The 19,421-nt window shown below is 41.6% G+C and overlaps 1 protein-coding gene across 1 annotated transcript in view; it reads left to right on the top strand.

The window, feature by feature from the left end:
• Positions 1–19,421, top strand: part of INSC (INSC spindle orientation adaptor protein) — a 168,199-nt gene that overhangs the window by 85,100 nt on the left and 63,678 nt on the right. The window contains exon 6 of the mRNA XM_043973282.1: positions 7,592–7,705. Within this exon, the coding sequence (XP_043829217.1) occupies positions 7,592–7,705 (114 nt within the window). The remainder of the gene's footprint in view (positions 1–7,591; positions 7,706–19,421) is intronic.

Here is a 19,421-nt window from a genome sequence, read left to right as displayed (position 1 = left end):
GGTGATAGAAAAGGGAGTGAGAAAGGAGAAGAGAGAATGAGAGAGGAGGAAAGGAGATGAGAAGGGAAGAGACAGAGGAGAGGAGAGACAGGAGAAGAGAGAAAGAAGAGAAGGGTGGAAAGGAAATGAAGAAAGAAAAAAGAGGGGAAAGAGACAGAAATAGAGGAAGAGAGAAAGAAACAGAGAGAAAAGGCCTTCATCTTAAATTCTACTGAGTGGGGTAATCCTCTTTAGCATCCTCACCCCCATTAGTACGGCTAAAGGAGCAAACAGGGGCCTCTGGTTGTGCATACTCTTCAGCAGGAGGTCAAAGCACAAGATTCCCAGGGAGGCAGTCAGGGTATAGACTCAACTTCCCTCATTTTCTATGGGATCATCCTCAAGAAGCTTATATTCTAGTGGGGGAAACAACCTAAACATAGATAAGCAAATATAACTTTTATACAAAGTAATTTTGGGGGGGAGGGGGATCAAGCTAACAACTAGGGAGATTAGGAAAAGGTCTTCTGTAAGAAGTAACACAAGCTAGGAATTCTAAGAGGTGGAAATGAGGAAAGAGAAGCTGCATTACTCTTGGGGAATGAGGTGGTATCTAGTCTAAAGTCATGGAGGTGGGACATGAAATGTTGCATATGGAGAGCAGGCCAGTTTGGACTGAATTCTGAAACCATGAAGAAAGAGATGGGAAACCTATTTGGAAAGATATATCAGAACCAGATTGTGAAAGGCTTTAAACATGGGAGTGGTTTGTATATAGGTGGCACCTTTTAATTGTCTGTTGAATGGAATTCAACATCTCAGATGGGGAATAACTGGAAAAGCAGAATTTTTGGAACCTGAAGAGACCCAAGATCATGAAGCTAGAGCCCATGAACCTGTTTTTTAAAGGAACCACCTCAGCTTTTGACTTTTCTTAATGATATGTTCTAGTCTTACCACTCTCCTTGTTGGTAAGTTTGTTTTTGTAACTGGATTCCCTGCCACTGCTTGGGAAGCAAAGTGAAAAAGGGATGCATGGGGATTTGATGAGGGAGTGAGGTCTCTGAGGCTTATTCTTCCAGAGAGCCACCACCACCATGAGCATACTCACCGCACTCAGGTGCTGAGGGTCCTCGAGCTGAGTCACCCATCATTCTGATGCTCAGAGTTCATCAACCGATCAACCAATCAATCAGTCAATCAGAGATTTATTGAGTGATCTTCATGTTACTGGCACAGCTCCAGATGCTGTGAGCAACGGGGAAGTGTCCACAGGCAAGCAGAGCTGGAAGTGCTTTTAGAAACCATTTGGTCCAAGCCTTTCATCTTACAGAAAAGTAAACAGGGATTAGTGAAAGGATGAGAAAAAACAAACATCCTGTTTTGTTTTTGTTTTTTGCTTTTCTCTCTCTAGCCTGATTTCCCATTAGTCTCTCTCATGCATCCCTTATTCCAGCCAAACTGATCTACTTGTCATTTCCCATGCCTGATATTTCATCTCCAGCCTCCGTACCTTTTCTTGGGGAATTCTCTAATTCTTCACATCTACCTCTTGGAACTAATTCTTGGTTCCATTCAAGGTTTAGCTTAAGGTTACCTCCTACGGTGATGAGCAATTATGCTCCAATTATTTTGTATCTACTTTATATACCATTAATATTTACTTCTCTGTATACATACATTGATTTTCCTCAGTAGCATGTAAACTTCTTGAGGGCAGGGGCTGTTTTCATATAGCTGGTTATAGAAATAAGATGAGAAAAAGAAATGGAAGGAATAAGCATAAGTGAAGAAGAGACAATAGTACCACTTTTTTTTTCAGGATAATGAGGGTTAAATGACTTGCCTAGGGTCACATAGCTAGTAAGTGCCAAGTGTGTCTGAGGCTGGATTTGAACTCAGGTCCTATTGAATCCAGGGCCAGTACTCTATCCACTGCACCACCTAGCTGCCTCAATTTACCTGTGTCTTGAGCCTATTTTGACTCACAGATAAACCTTAAAAATATAGTAACATATATAGTAGATATCAATTTGTTGATAAAAGCCTTTACAATGTTCAAACATATAATTTAAGTGTGAGATCACACCTGTATTGAGATTCAACACCTGCCAATTCAAATTTGAGATTATTTGCATACACTGTATTAAATAATTGCTTCACTGTCAGTTGGAATGGATTCTCCCCATAAGTACTGCTTTTGTTGATTTTGATTTGAACATAGTTTTAGTTGAAAAAGTGAACAAGGCATTTATGTGAAAATTGTTATTATTATTTTTTTGGGCAGGGCAATGAGGGTTAAGTGACTTGCCCAGGGTCACACAGCTAGTAAGTGTCAAGTGTCTGAGTCCGGATTTGAACTCAGGTCCTCTTGAATCCAGGGCTGGTGCTCTATCCACTGCACCACCTAGCTGCCCCATGAAAGTTATTCTTTAAAATATTCAATGATTTTTGCCCATTGTCTTGTCTCTATTCACTTCCCCCTAACTCCCAACCCCATTCACCACAGTTTGGAAAGCTTGGAGCTAATAAGTGAAGGGGAACTGGGCTTGGTGGCACAACCTGCGCTCTGACTTTGCTACTGGGGGAACTGGGACTGGTGGATCATTGAAATCTGGGGGTCCTGAGCTGTAGTAGAATGAAAGCCTATTGGGTGTCTTTACCAAGTTTGGCACCAATATGGTGAGCCTTCAGGAATGGCAGGTGGAAGGGGGACAACTGGTTGCTTAAGGAGGGGTGAATCTACCCAGGTTGATTCTCCTCTACCACCTGAGGACCCTAGTAACAAAGAAATAATACTTTTGCAAGGAGAATTCTAGATAGTTGGTTGTAGCTATATGTCTTGTATCATATTTGCAGCTCAAGAATGGATTATTTGTTTAACACGGGGGTTATTAATCTTTTTTTTTTTTGCATCATGACATCTTTGACAGTCTAGTGATCGCAGGGAACCCTTTCTCAAATCATGTTTTTAAATAATTGAAGGAAGTGCTAATTTTCAGTTTAAAGTTAGTAGAAATAAAGATGTAATTCTTTCTCCCCCCATTTCCCAAGTTCACAGACTCTCTGAAATGTGGTAAATCCAACCTGGGATCACAGCAAAGGGAAAACAAATCAAAGATACTTCTGAGGTATTAAATCATGACGAAGAATTACACACCCCCATAGCTTCAGGAATTCCAGGATGAGACCAAGTTATTACAAACCGCATGGATTCAAACAACTCCAAAATTATTAGAATGGAAGAAATTTGTAACTGTAACATGGTCAAATACTCGAATATATTCGAGTCTATTGGCAGAGAGTTGATCAATGTTGCCTTTAGTAGCTACCTATTGGCTTAAGTTGGTAACCTGTTTATTTAAGTTACAGGAGTAAAGCCTTTTAGTTCTATTTTACATATACATTTGAGACTTTAATATTGTACCTTTTAAAAATACTCTAAATACCACAGCAAGAGAGATTTAAGTTAGCCTCTAAGAAGCACCTGATGACTGTAAGAGTCTTTTACTGTGAAAGAAATTGCCAAGAGATGTGGAGTTTTGTTTTCTGCTCTGGTTCAGATGTTCTCCTTCATAGGGGCTAGAGAGTGGACCAGCTGACTTCTAGAAGTTTTCTCTACCAAAAGGATTCTATCACTTCAATAATTTTACTACTGAGGCTGAGGAAATGGAAAAACCAAACTGTCTGAACTTTTCACAAGTGTCTGTTTGAAAAAAAGGACCTTCAACATATAAGTTCCGTACTAGTAATTGTAATCATTCATCCCTCTCTAGTATATAATTACAGTCTGTGTGAAAAGATATTAACATGAAATTGTCATCTCTCCCATAAATATCTTCATATAAGTGGATGATTGCAAAAGACATTGGGGCTGGATTGTTTAATTTGATGGTAATCTGAACTAAGTGCAAACAGGGATCAGGAACAGCATATAATTCTCATTTGGGCTCAGGACAATTATAGACAAAATCTGCATTTTAATGCAAAAGGGTTAATATGGCATTGCTTACGGTAATAATGAAAATGGATTCTAAGAATTGAATACATTACAAAGATTTGTAATGACAGATCCATTTTATTAATTCTGCTTTTTGCAGAATCCAGGGCCACAGGCATCTCTCCCCCCGTCCCCCTCTTTCTTTCCCCCTCCCCTTTCTCTCTTTCCTCTCTTTCCCTTTCTTCTCTCTCTCCTTTCACTCTCTGTTTCTGTCTCCATCTCTGTCTCTTTCCTCTCTTTCTCCCTTTCTCTTTTCTCTCTCTTCCTCTCCTCCCTCCCTCCATCCCTCTCTCTTTCCCCCTCTCTGTCTCTCTCCTCTCATTCTGTCTCTGTCTCCCTCCTTTCTCTCTGCTCTTCTCTCTCCCCCACTCTTTTTCTCCCTCCCTCCTCTCTCCTCTCTGTCTCTGTGTCTCTCTGTGTCTGTCTCTGTCTCTGTGTCTCTCTTTTTTTTTCTGATTTTCACTTTGAGTTGCCCAGTTTTGAATTGCTCTCTGGGCTCTATTACTGTATGTGTGGGTCCTCTACCAAAGTCCTATCATATGACCTTGATTCAGAGTTGTACACAGGTGACCTAGAGTTCTCAGAGGCTCTGCCTGTGGAATAGAAGCTGCTTCTAGCCCAGGTCTGGTGTTGAGTGATGGGTCTGGGTCATTCGTAAATGTGTGATGTGCCCATTCATTGTTCAATGACATTCAATCAGGAACCAAGAAGTCAAATGTTAAGGGGTCACTGAGGGTTGAAGTTTTGTAAGGTAGGACTAACCTTTTCCTTTAGGAAAAGGGTATCATAAGATAAAACAGACAATTTTGTCTCTATAAAATGAACAAGCTATTGAATAAATAAAAATCAATGAAAATAGAGTCATATATCTAGAGCTGGCAGAGACCTCAGAGCCCACTTAGTCTACTCCCCTCACTTTATAGATAACAAAGCAAAGGCACCAGAAGGTTCAGTGACTTGACCAAGGTCACATAGGTAGTGTCAGGGGGATCTGAACTCAGATTCTTTGGCTCCAGAATCAAGGCTCTCTCCAACTGATAGAATTAGAAGGAAAACAGCAGAACAGGAGGACAATTGCACCAAATATCACTGGTAACAGCCAGATATTCAACATGTAGAAGGATTTGAAAGAAATGTCATGATCCATTCTCCACTAGCTAAGGGATCAAAGGAGGTAACCAAATAGTTTTGAAAAGAAAACTACAAATAACTATTTGAAACTATAGAAATAAAACTACAAAGAACCATTTGAAAACTTGCTCCAAATAACCAATAGTAAAAGAAATGCAATATGAAAGTACTCTTAACTTTCATTGCAACCCAGGCAAAATGATAAAGAAGGTATGAAAATTTGAATACTCAATGTTGGAGGATCTCTGGGAAGACAGGCTAAGGCATTATGAGTGGAGCTCTGAAATGGTCCAACCTTTCTGAAATCATGCAAGAAAAGTGACTGGACTATCCACATGTTTTGACCCAGTGACCCCATTTTGGGGCATATACCTACCTTTATAGTCACCTCTATCTTTTGATTAAAAATCTCCCCTATCCATAGTGATAAAAGGTATTTTCTTCTATTTCTCTTTAATTTCTTTATCATGTTGCCTCTTATGATTTAGATTTCATGGCAATTATTATGTATATGGTGTTGGATGCTGCTTGAAACCTATTTTCTGCCATACTGATTTCCAGTTTACCCAGGAAGTCTTTCCCACAGTTGCATATATTCTTAGTGTAGCCCTCACAGTTTCAGGCTCCTGAAGTTTAGGTTGAGGGGAAGTGAAAGTGGCATCTGGCTAGGAAGTGAATGCAGTCCCTATGGGAGTAATGATTGTGGAAACAATTTTTTCCATTCTTCTTATGACTGAGAATGTCATAGTGTCCCTTGGCATTGGGTTTTTAGGTATGCCTTTTTCTCCCATTTCTTCTAGTTCAAAGAGGCATGATGTAACAGAAGGCTGAGGGAGTTGAAAATTCTTACTTGACCAGAGGTAATTGGCATTACTCCTGTCAGTTTAATACCAAAGCTTTTATATTTTATTTTCATTTCCAAGGTAACAGATACATGGTATCCCCCAAAGTTGTAGTGTATCTCAAAGCTATCAAAGATTAATCTTAATCTATTAAAGCTTTAAACTGTACTAGGACTTGTCAGATTCCCTGTATACTTTAATCTAAATACAATTAAATGATTTCTTTGGAGTGGTGATGATGGGGAAAAAAAAGAAATTGAGGGCATGACCTGGGAGACATTTGATTTATTTCTGAAAGGGTTGTAGACTTCTAGTCTTAAACAGGGAGCTCAGGAAGGCTGAGTGGGGTCTGAACATGGACACTTGGTAGTGAGCTGGTATCTAGAGGCTGGGTGGAAAGCCAGGTGTGTTTGCATATTCCCAATTGAGTGAACAGGTGCAGCTCAAACTTAGAGAGCCACTTGATGGCTTGTTCAGATATATCTATAACTCCTCATGCTGGTGCATGACACACTTTTCCCAATGGGACTCAAACTGTCTGGACATGGAGGGCAAATGTTTCCATGGGTTTGTCAACCACAATTGTTTATGATTCTTGCTTCTCTAGTCTATTCCACTGATTTATTATTTTTTAAAAGACTACTTTGTAGTACAGTTTGAACTCTAGATAGGCTTCTCTCTTTCCATTATTTCTATCAAAAAAATTCTATGTTTTCTTATTATTTTGTCTAGTTCTAGAAAATAATCCCTTAGTTATTTGGTATGACACCAAATCTGTGAATGAATGTAGGTATTATACTTTTTTATTATTTTGGCATCAGCCAACCAAGAGCAATGGATACCCTTCTAATGATTTGTTTTCTTTTATTATTATACAGTGTTTTATATTCATATTTATATGCCATGAGTCTATCGGTTGATTCTCACATTTGTAATTTATTTTGTAGTTATTTTAAATTATATTTCTCTTACTATCATCATTCTTCCTTTTTGTTATTACTATATAGAAACAGTGATGATTTTTGTGGAATTATTTTGTATCTTTCTACTTTATTATAGCTATTAATCATCTCAATTTATTTGCTGATTCACTAGAATTTTCTTTTTCTTTTTTATTTGCAACATGAAAATTTACTGATATTTTATTTTTATATCACCTTCATTTCTAAATATATCCTTCTCTTTTTCTCCCCATGGAGTAATCTTTTTTTTTTTTTTGTGGGACAACAAGGGCTAAGTGACTTGCCCAGGGTCATACAGCTAGTAAGTGTCAAGTGTCTGAGGCCGGATTTGAACTCAGGTCTTCCTGAATCCAGGGCTGGTGCTTTATCCACTGTGCCACCTAGCTGGCCCCTGAAGTAATATTTTGTAACAGGGAATTAGAAGAAAAAGAACCCAGTTTCTTTTCTGTTCTTCATGATCCCTGGCAGTAAATCCCACTTAAGGAAACTGAAACCAGAAACTTGAGGTATCCTGTATGGAGACGTTCATTTTATCCCAGCCAGTCAATGCTTTGTGATTCTCCATCTTTTCTAGGACAATATTTTTGAGTTGGAGGAAGGGGATTGAAGTCTTAACTGGGTTACACTGCTTTTTCAAGAAACGAGTAACTGGCATGTTATGTGTTCTTGGTGCTCAGGTGCTGGTGAGAAAGATTGATACTTCAGACAATCTTTACACTGCCGAGTCTACCACAGGGAACCTGTTCAGCCTGACCCAGGAAGGAGCTCCTTTATGCCGTATCATAGCAAAGGTGAGACTGGCAGGTGGTTGGTGGTGGAAACAGTGAAGATATGGGGGTAGAGTGAATGGGAATGATGGATGAAGGATGAGGCAGTATGGAAAAAACACTGGACTGGGGAGTACATCCAATTGGTTTCTAATTCTGGCTTGAGCACCAATTTCCTATGTGACCTTGGTAACTCATTTCCCTTCTGAAGTCCTGAGATCCTCTCTCTGCAAAATAAGGGGACTGATCTCTGAGGGGCCTTCCAGCTCTTAGGTTTTATGAGTCTATGAAGTCATGAGACCCTTTAGGAAACTGAGGCAAAAAGAGGCTAAGTGACTTGCCTAGGGTCATGCAGCTAAGGAGAGGGATCAGAGACCATAAAGAATGGAAGAGACCTTAAAGATCACCATGTCCAATTCTTTCATGTTATAGATGGGGAAACTCTGGCCTAGAAAATGGAACTGAATTTCCCAGAGGCCACTGAGTTGATAAGTAGCAGGGTTAAGGCTTCATCCCAGATCTCCTGGTTCTAAGTCCAACACTCTTTCTACTGCACCATCTTTTCTTAGCTCAGGATTTAGGGTGGGGCTGAGTTTTCTCTGGGCTAGAGGCAGGGGATAGTCTCCCAAAGTAGGTGCTTGGACATTTTTGTTGTGGTAGGGGGCTGGGTCACCCTGTACATTGGGCACATGCTCCTTGTGGTTGTGTTGTCTGCTAGAGATGTCCAGTATTGGTCATGTCTGTGAAAAAAGCACAGAAGAAGCCACCTGCCAGGAAGGAAGGAACTTTGTCTATGATGGTGACAACGATAATAATGGCAATAATACAAGACTCTCCTACGCAAATACGGATTTGATTGAATACTCTCTTCTTTCCCTCTAGCCTGAGAACTTGGGTGATTGCTCCCCACCCCCACCCCAGTCCTTAATAGTCTATTTCTCTAGCTCTGGAGAAGGCAAATTAGAATGTAGGCTGGTGGGTGGCAAGGGAGGGCGATGGAAGTGAGGGGGGAAGGGAGAAAAAGGAAAGCATCAGGGGCTGGGGGGGAACAGGTTATTATTATTATTTGAATAATTGATCTTTTTATTTAAAATTTGGAGTTGCAAATTCTATCCCTCCTTTCCTCCTTCCCCTCTTCTCTCCCTAAGGTGATAAGCAATCAGATCTAGGATATACATGTGCAATTATGTAAATCAGTACCATATTAGTCATTTTATATAAGAAAACTTGAATAAAGGAAAACATGAAAGACAGTGAAAAATAGCATGCTTCAGTCTGTGTTCTATCAATATCATTTCTTTATTATTATGATTTTAAAAGCAGGATAAGTTTCAGTTCCAGATCTCCTACCAACCCCATGTAAGACCTTGGGCAAGGACTTCTAGGCTTCCATTTCCTCCTTTAACCTGAGCAAGTTGGCTTAAATGATCCCTAAGGGCCCTTCCAGCTTAGACACTGGGTAAGAGTCCAGAGGATACTAGAATCAGAGCTGGAAGGGACTTGAGAGGCCATGGAAGCCTATACCCTCATTCTATAAATGAGAGGCTCCTTTTTCATTGGTGACTCCCTCCCTGGCACTGCCATTTTAGGAGGGACCCCAGTCATGCTCCACCCCATTCATGCCTGGAATCTCTCTTCTGCTTGTCCTCCTTCCTTCTCCCTCTCCCACCCCTGCCCCTTTCCAGTTCCTTTTATGTGTTCTCTTTTAAGGACCATAGAGAGGGAAGGAGGGGATGAGAGAGACAGACAGGAAGACAGAGAGACAGAGACAGGAAAGGACAGAGAGAGAAGATGAGGAAGAGAGGAGGGGAGATCGGAGAATTGGTAAGAAAGAGGGATGGAGGGGCAAAGAAGAGAGGGGGAAGGAGACAGAAACAGCCTCTTTTTGGAGACAAAGCCTGTTTATAAGTGTAAATAGAGGTATTAGCCTTTGGCGGCCAGAATTACACCTGTACCACAAGGGCTCGGTTGAATTTTGGGAGTGATATTTGATTTCTGACGCACATGGAGTTGTCAATAGCTATGCACACATTGAGAACAGCTGCTCCTCTCTGTGAATAGTGTAAGAGGGGCCTGGTAGGGCCAGGGATGCGTGAATGAGCAAGGGAGTGAGTCACTCCAAATGATGTCAGCCAGAGAGATGATCAAAACTTTCTTTTTCCCAAACTCCTTCAAGGCCTGTGGGAGTGGTGGTGGTGGTAGAGGAGGTGGTGGGATGGGGCTAGGGTCAGGGATGAAATTTCCAAATGAAATATTTTGAGTTTCAAACCGAATATTTCCAATTCTTCCCAGGCTATAGCAAGTCATAGGGTGTAGAGAGCACTCATTCCTTATCGGGGGTGTGGAGTCCTTAGAAACTGGAGCTCCTTTGAATCTATCTGAATCTAGACTGAGGATGAGCTCTGTGGCAAGTGTTGCTGCAGGACAGGAGGTGTGCCCTGGGGTGCCCAAGTACTTGCTCTCCCCAGAGTGTGGGAAGAAGTCTGTGAGATGTCAAGGGCATGACATCAGGGCAAAGAAAAAAAGCAAGGGCATGGAAAAAAACCCTTCTGGGGATGATGAGAAGATGAAAAAGATAACTAACATTTCCCAGAACAGAATCAGCCTCCAAAAAGGTCTTGGCAGATTAGAATGATGGGCAGAAGCTAACAAGACAAGTTTGTAAGGATGGATGTAAAGCCTTGCTCTGAGGTTTAAAAAAATCGAATGTATGAACTATCAGATGGGGGAGACCTGGCTAGGAAGCAGTTCATGGTGTGTGTGTGTGTGTGTGTGTGTGTGTGTGTGTATGGGGAGAGAATCTGGAGTTTTAAGTAACTGAAAGGTCAAACAGAAGTGAGTTCTGTGTAAGCTTTGACTACATAAACAGAAGTCTAGGATCTGGAGGGAGGCGAACTCTCCCTTGTCTTCTGCCTGCCTCAGATTGCACCTGGAGTTTGGTGTTGAGTTCTTGGCCCCATATTTGAGAAAAGACTCTGATAAGCTTCAGGAAGACACTTTCAGAGGAGGGTAGATTCTTGAGGTGATTAGAAACCATGCCACATGCAGAAATGGGACTATTTAGTCTGGAGAAGACAAAACTTGGGGAAAGATGGGATATGGAAGGCTATACAGGATCCTTGCCTGTGGTGGAAGGATAGATTAGCTGGCCTCTGAAACGTCTTCCAGTTTGGAGATTCTGAGATGGTATGATTTACCTCCAGCATCCACCCCCTTCTTACAAGGGGTATTGGCAGTTATCTCCCTTTCTCCAAAGCCCAACTCAAGGGCCACTTCTTTCATGAAGCCTTCCCTGGTCTTCCCACTCCCCAAATCAAAAGTGATCTCTTCCTATTCAAATTTCTTAGCACTTGTAAACTCCTTGGCACTTGAAGACTCATTTTCTTTTGTGGCAAAATTCTTTGTGTCCTTGTCCTCTCTTTCCTTTCATTTGATTATAAGCTCCTTGAGAGCAAGATCTATGTCTTACCTATGTATAGGAGTGGGATGGATAGCTGTGCTTTCCCCTCCTGCTCCAGCTGAGGAGCCATTGACCTCATGTCTCCAGTTATACATGCCCATGTAATTTCAGAGAAAGCTTTCAGAGCTCAAAGAGGGACATAACAGGGAAACTAGAACTAAATGGTCTTGGCAACTGATTAAATATGGAGGTGTGGTGGGATAGTGGTGAGAAAGAGTGAAGGGTTAAATACAAAGTTGTAAACCTCAGTAACTAACAGGATAGTAGAGAAATAGGGCAGTTAAGATGAAGGGGGTTTTTTGAGGGGGGAGGGGAAGATAATGAGTTTCAATTTGGACATATGAAATTTAAGATATAAGACATTCAAGTGGAAACGTCCAATAAGCAGTTTATGATGTAGGAGCAGAGTTGAGGAGAGAGAGAGAGAGAGAGAGAGAGAGAAGATGGCAGGGTTTGTGATTTGTTATCAATAAAGAACTGTACAAAGTTAAACCATTCTGGTCTGATTGACTCCCCCCTTAGCAGGTTATTATACTCATCCAGTCATGAGGAGATGAGGGCTTGTACCAGGCTGGTTGTAGTTTTATTTGTCTTTTTTTTTTTTTTTTGGTGGTGCAATGGGGGTGAAGTGACTTGCCCAGGGTTACACAGCTAGTAAGTGTCAAGTGTCTCAGGCTGGACTTGAACTCAGGTCTTCTTGAAACTAGGACTAGTACTTTATCCATTGCGCCACCTAGCTGCCCCCGCTGGTTGTAGTTTTGGAGGAGAAAAGGTGACATATATGAGAGATATCAAAAAGGTAAAAATGACAAGATGAAGATTGATTGACTATGGGACTAAGACAGAGTGGGGAGTTGAGACACTTAGACTGAGAGCCTGGGTTACTGGGAAGATGGTAGTTCCTTCAACAGTAATAGGGAAGTTAGGAAGTTCAGCTTTGTACATGATGAGTTTAAGATGCCTAAGGGATATCTAGTTTAAGATGTCTAATAGGCAGTTGGAGATGCAAGCTTGGAGGTCAAGAGGAAGGTTAGGCTGGACAAGTAGATCTGTGAGCCATCCATAGAGATGATAATTGAAAGCATGGGAGCTGATGAGATCACCAAGTGAAGTGGTATATAGAGAGAAGACCTAGAATAGAGCCTTGGGTGTGATCATAATTTTGATACCATCTACTCAAATTAATTGGCATTTGCTCAGCTTATTGTGATTTCATGGGTGTCACTAATTGTATTCATGAATTAAGTAGAATAGGATTAAGTTTAAGTTAGTGATATATGAATAAGGGTTATATATGTTAGGAGCAGAGAACGTCTTATTTATTATGGGGGCTATTGGGCATGATGTGCATGAAGATCCAGCAAAGGAGACACAGAAGGAGTGATAGGATTATAATAACATTCTAGAACAATGTATAGTTTACAGAGCTCTTACATATTATCTCATTTGAGTCCTGGGAAATTGTAGCAGGAGGAGTGTTATTCCCATTTTACAGATCAGGAAAATGAGGACGAGAGGTCATGGAATCATAGAGCTGGGAAGAGACCTCAGAGGCCATCTAGGTCAGACCCTTATTTTACCAATGAGGGAAGTGAGGCCAAGAGAGGTTATATGACCTGCCCAATATCACCCAGGAAAGTAAATATTGTAAAGGAAAATACTATTGTGGAAAGGGTTACTTTCCACGGTATGCATACAGCCTCCTGATGAAATGACCACTCCAAGGTAACAGAGCTAGTAAAGTATACTAGTATCCCACTAGAATGCTAGTGGCATAAACAGAATATAGGATTCCCTATCTAGGATTTTCCCCATTAGATTATAGGGCTTCCCTAGGGCTCAGGAGCCTGTAAACTCTTCCCCTTCCTAATTACAGTTGATTCTTCTGAATGCTTCTCCTGGGTTTTCACAGATTTCTTCCTCCCTTCTCTTCCCTTCCATCTGTTCCTAACATACAAGCCCTAGAGAATGACCTCTTCCAGGTTCGAGTCAGCTCATCTTGAATTCAGCTAAGTAATTCATATCATTTGACTCTGGGCCTGGAGCAAGCTTTCTATATAATTAAATCTGCCATTGCCAAGGGCTGTATTCTGCTGTTTCAGGGAAATTCCCAGTCCCACCGTTCATATGTGACTGCCTTTACTTAGTAATGTCATCTTCCTCTTCTCCACTCTATGCCATGTTGGAAACAGGAGGATCCTTGATTTCAACTGAGTAGGGTCTTGCCCAGAGGAAGAGGAGCTGTCACTCTTGGGATGGAGTTCTTTGTCTTAAAGAATGGACAGCTGTCCTGAGGCCAGGCTCTCTTGGACTTTGGGGCACATAAGGAATGCAGTAGCTGGAAATGCTAATAGCACACTCATTTCTTATCATCTTGGCAAAGAATGTAATTGGTATCCAATGCCAAATTCATTCCAATACTTAGCTTTTATTATGCTGGGCTAAGCAACTTCTGAGCCAGAGAGCTGCTCTCACATGAATGATGTCTATGCCTCCTGAACCTTGGCAAAGCTTGGCTCATTATCTACTCCAAATATATTATCTTTTTTTTTTAAAGATGATAAATAACTAGCTAGGCATTCCTCACAGATAAGGTTGGCTGGATGGGACTCAAAGATCATCTTCTCTCCTTGTTTCTGTCCCTAGGCTCACTTGGGGCACAGAGAACTCTTGTCATTTTTGTACCTGGGTTCTTTCTGTATAGCAGCCTCTGTATTGTCTCATTAGTTGGCTCGAAATACCTGGAAAGTCAAGAAAGAAGATGGAAGGAACTTGTTAGAGGAGAATGGGAGATGTTAAGAGTCTCACTTGACTTTATCCAGTGTGTAGGGTTAAGGACACAGGGCTTCTCTTCCATTCTGCCCACTTTTCTGTACCCAAATCAACAAACATTCAGTTCAATTCAATAGCTATTTGGTTTTTTAATTAATTTTTTATTTCCCTCCAATTACATGTAAAAACAATTCACATCCCTAAATTTTTTTTTGTTTCAAATTCTCTTCCTCTCTTCCTCTCCCCACCCCACATTGAGAAGGGAAGCAATTTGATATAGGTTATGCACATGCAGTTATGCAAAACTTATATTTCCATATTAGTCATGTTGTGAAAGAAGACAAAGAAACCCCCTCCTCCCCTCCCCCCAAGAAAAATAAAGAAGGCAAAGAGAAAGTGTGCTTTAATCGGCACTCAGACTCTCTCAGTTCTTTCTCTGGGGGTGGATCACATTTTTTTTTTAACATAAGTTTTTTAGAATTGTCTTGGATCATTGTTTTGCTGACACTAGCTAAGTCATTCATAGTTGATCTTCATACAATATTGGCCCTTTCCAGTCTCTCAGATTTACAAACATGGTGTTGTCTTTGGCTCCGCTCTCTTTCCCTTGCCCCCAACATCCATTCATTCCCAAATATTGCTATTTTAATTTCCATATCATCTCTTGCATCAGACTCTTCTATTCATGCACAACCATCATCTTAGTTCAGGCCCCCATCACCTCTTGCCTGGCCTATTAAAATGGCCTCCTAACTCGTCTTCCTGTCTTGCATCTCACCTCTACAATCCATCCTGCACACGGCTGCCAAAGTCATTTTCTTCACTTGCAAATCTGATGATATGACCCCACTGCTCCATCAATTCTAAAGGCTCCTTATTCATTCTAGTATTAAAAACCAAAGCAAACCAAAGCTAAACCTAAACTCTGCTTAGCGTTTGAAGCCCTTCATGACCTGGCACAGATCTATCTTCCCAGCCTCATTGGATAGTAAGGACCCTCTCTCATGCATGGTGACCTAGCCAAACTGACCTCTCTGTCCACATGACACCCCATCTCCATACCTTTGCCCTCACTGGGTTTTAGGCCTGGAATGCCCTCTCTTTTCACCTCTCTACTTCCTAGAACCCCTCTCCTCCTTTAAGATGAAATGGAAGCGCAATCTCCTGCAAGAAGCCTTCCTTGACCTCCTCACCTACTATAGCCTACCTTATATTTAACTACAAGCACATATTTACTCATGTTTACTTTTATGTTGTATGTATCTATATATGTATCTGTTGTCTCTCACATTAGAATGTAAACTTCTTGTGAGCAGAGGTTGCTTTGTTCTTTGTACCTGTATCTTCGGCACCTGATATGGTGCCTGATGCACAGTAAATAACTTAATGAAATCTCATTGAATTGTTGATGGACATATACAGAACTAGCAGGGGCCTTAAAGACCTATACAATTTCCTCATGTTATGGTAGGGGAAACTGAGCCCCAGAGACTTCAAGGGATTTCCCCAAGGTCACATAATGAGTAGCAGAACCAGGAATAGAGTTTGGGTCCTTAGATTAAAATCCACTATTTTCCCCCATTACATCATAACTAACTCTTCCTTCTTTCTATAAAATGGAATCATTTTATGATTTAATTGGTACCTTGGACTTTATAGGCTCTGATTCCAGTAATCTGGGAGGGGGGAGATTTTCTCTTGCTTAGGTCAGAGTTTAATGGGTGAGACCCTGTGCCAATTAGGGACCATTTCTGTCCTAAATAATTTGATTTCCACTCTGTTTTGGCTGCTCTAATCCTTTCCACATCCTCCTCCCATCCTGTTGGTCATCCCCTTATTTTCCTTATCTCTAGAAAATAGAGCAAGCCCTATTATCTGTTCCCCCTGCCCTTGAATCTCCTCTTTTCCCCTCCTCTCTCATCTGTTCTCTAACTAACTAATCCAAGTGCTTAACCAACCAACCTAGGTTGGTGACACTAATTGCCCTCTCTTTGAGCCTTCCTGTCATCCCAATAGCACTGGGCTTTCAGAGAGGGTGTTCCAGCTGTCTGCATCCTTACAATTATTCCAACCACATGCCACTGGCCCAAGGAGGATTCCCCCCAGGGATGCCTCAGGATGTCAGAGTAAGAGCTAAGTTAATGTTCAGAAGGGTGGTTGGCAGGGCACTTCTCTTCCTAGAGGGTTCTTGAGGTACTTGGGCCAAAGTAGAGCAATATGACCTTATCCATAGGCTAGGGGAAGATATAATGTTGGAAGGGAAGGTGAGAGAGAATCCCAGCCAGAGAAGGGAGGGGCAGCAGCAAGGGCTTTTTCCAGTAGGTTGGACAAGGTAGAATCTAGAAGCACCTTTCATTTGTTGATCTCTTATTTCAGTTGTAAAGTTTCTCCTAATTCCAGATAATGATCATAACAATATATAACATTTATAAAGCACTTTAATGTTTATTTGAATATTATCTCATTTGATCCTCACAACAACCCTGTCAGAGAGTTCTGTTATTCCCATTTTACAGATGAAGAATCTGTGGCTAAGAGGAGTTGTTACTTGGTAGGATTTGAGTATGGGCAACAAGTAGGTGGCACCATAGTGCACAGAGTTCTGGGTCTGGGGTCTATAAGACTCATCTTTCTGAGTTCAAATCTGTCCTCAGACACTTATTAGCTGTGTGACCCTGGGCAAGTCACTTAACCCTGTTTGCCTCAGTCTCCTCATGTGTAAAATGAGCTGGAGAAGGAAATGGAAAAGCAGCACTCCAGGATCTCTGCCAAGAAAATAACCCAAATGGGGTTATGAAGAGTTGTGATGACAATGAGTCTCCAACCCTCTATTCACTGTAACCCCTCTCCCCTACCCCTGCTGCCTAAAAAGAGGTGATTTTATTTGGAGTCTTTCATGTCATCATCTTTACCCCAAGACCCATTTCTTTTGTCACTTCTCAGAGCATATGGCATAAAAGCAAAAATTAGGTTATTTTACTCTAAGGGCATGACCTGGTGGCTGCTTCTACTGAAGTCAACCTGCCACTTTTATGTGCAATTTATGTGGTTTCCCCCCATGCTTTCCTTCCATAGGCTTAGTGTTTCACTCCTTAGAAAGCTGTCACACTGAACATCAATCTTGCCCATATCAGGCCCTGATGCTCACAGATCCCTTTGGAAAAATGGTGAATAAGATTGGTAACAGTCCCAGTCCCCAGAGGGCCCTTCTTATTGGTCCTTCTTTGTCCAGAACCTTACTTTGCGTTCCCTGCTTTGAAGCAGCTCTATACCAAGGATGAAACCATTTCATTGGGGACCAATGCCTTGGCTCTGTGAAAGTCAAGTCTGTCTGCTTCTTCCCCCTTGTCCCTTGGTTCATTTGTCTCCTTAAAGAACTATGGTATTATTAGCGAGATTCACAGAAGACATCATGCCTTTTCCATAATAGATTATGCCTACTTAAGTATTTAATGAGCCCACACTTTGTTATGAATCCCACGTTTAGGGAAGAGAGAGAAGGGAATTAGTTAAGTGCCTACTATGTGCCAGGCATTGTGTGAAAATGCTTTATAAATTAAATTTGATCCTCTCAATAACCCTGGGAGGGAGGTACTTTTATCATCCCATTTTATAGATGAGAAAGCTGAGGATAAGTGAGGTGAAGTGACTTGTCCGTGGTCATACAACTAGTAAGTGTTGGAGGCTGGATTTGAACTCAGGTCTTCCTGAGACTCCTGGCCCAGCACTAACTACCACCACCACCACCACCACCACCACTACTATACCACAAATTTATATAGCACTTACTGTGCTAAGTGCTTTATAAATATTATCTCATTTGATACTCAAAACAATAGTATGGGATAGGTGCTGTTATTACCCCCATTTTACAGATGAGGAAACTGAGGCAAACAGACTTTCCAAAGGTCGTACAGTAAATGTCTGAGGCTAGATTTGAACTCGGATCTTCCTGAGATTCCAAGCCCAGCACTCTCTTCACTATAGCTGCCTATTAGCCCTGAGATTGGCCACTATCCTGGGTTTGACTAGAGGTTCATAATTAAGTTTTCTTGGAGTACCCACATGTTGGCCTGTGTGGTATTGGTCAGGTAGTTGGATTTGTGATGACTTTTTAGAAGATACTTGCAATCCTTTCCTGACATGGGAAGAGGACACTGTAGAATTGTACCTTTGAACAATGCAAGTATGGTGTGATGGAAAGGCATCCCTGGATTCCTATTGCACGGAATAATGAAGGAAGACCCCATGTGATGAGAGGTTGGATGATCTCATCTAGGGAACTGACTCAGATTTGATGGTCTCATGTGAAGGCCAGTCTAGGCCCACTAAAGGAAGTCCCATATCATCAAGGAACCTTAAAGCCAGTGGTGTAAAAAAAAAATTGGAAGGAGATCAAGTTGAGGAATTTGGCATTACTTGAAAGGAGGATTAAGATAGCATAAAAAGGACTGGCATTTGAGTCAAAAGACATGAATTCAAATCACAGTGCTAACATTTGATAGCTATGTAGTCTTGAGTAAATCACTTGCCCCATCTAAGCCTTATTTCCCTCTTCTGTAAAAGTAGGATAATAATATCTACATTCCCTGCCTCATAGGGTTGTTGCAAGGAAACAATTTCACAAGCCTTCTAGAGATGCAAGTTGGATTAATTATTAGACCCAGAGAACCATAGACTTGTAGTACCAAGGAGGGCTTCTAGCTCTGCTACCTACTCACTATGTGACCTTCGGTCTCTCTAGGCCTCAGCTCCTCCTCTGAAAAGACATGGGGATATTGGACAAGGTAGTCTCTGAGGTCTGTTTCCCCTCAATCTAAGATCCCTTAAAGAGCCCCCTTATCGTACAAAAGAGCCCCGGAGAGTAGAAATCATGCATAGGCATGATTAGTTTATGAAGTCAACCCCAAGTCTTCTGATTCCCTGTCCAAGACCATTTCTGCTACATCCTGATGCCTCCCTGGCTCTGCCAGCTCTGTGAGGGTTGATCAGAGTTACCCTTTTTATCCTCTCAGGGCTAGACTGAAATCTTGGTGGGCTGAGCCAGGTTGGGCTAGGCTAGGCTGGAGAGCCATTGACAGGTATTTGTACCCCTCATGTCACCATTTCCTCTCTTGGGTTCCAGGCAGAAATAGGGGGAGACTGACAGAGTTACAACAATTCATGATCCTGCATCCCTGGGCTACACTTAGGCTTGGTGGCTGTGAGAAACTGAGGAGCTTCTGTTAATTGCTATGCCTATGAAGCACTCTGTTTTATAGGTTGTGTGACTGAGGGCCAAAGTCCCTCGGTGGTGTGGATTTTAGAAAGAGGTTAAGTTTATTTCAAGGATGGGAGGGACGAGAAGGTGATGCCTTCCTTGATGTACGCTGCTCCTTTGAAGTCTATATTTCATCATAGATTGTCAGAATGGGATGGGTGCTTGAAGTCCTTCTCATTCAACACTCATCTTTACCTTAGAGCCAACTGAAGTTCAGAGGAAATGACATGCCAAGGTCACACAGCCTC

This window comes from Dromiciops gliroides, chromosome 6 (assembly GCF_019393635.1).
Source record: "Dromiciops gliroides isolate mDroGli1 chromosome 6, mDroGli1.pri, whole genome shotgun sequence".
NCBI classification, from domain to species: domain Eukaryota; kingdom Metazoa; phylum Chordata; class Mammalia; order Microbiotheria; family Microbiotheriidae; genus Dromiciops; species Dromiciops gliroides.
This window is presented reverse-complemented; position numbering and strand designations above follow the sequence as displayed.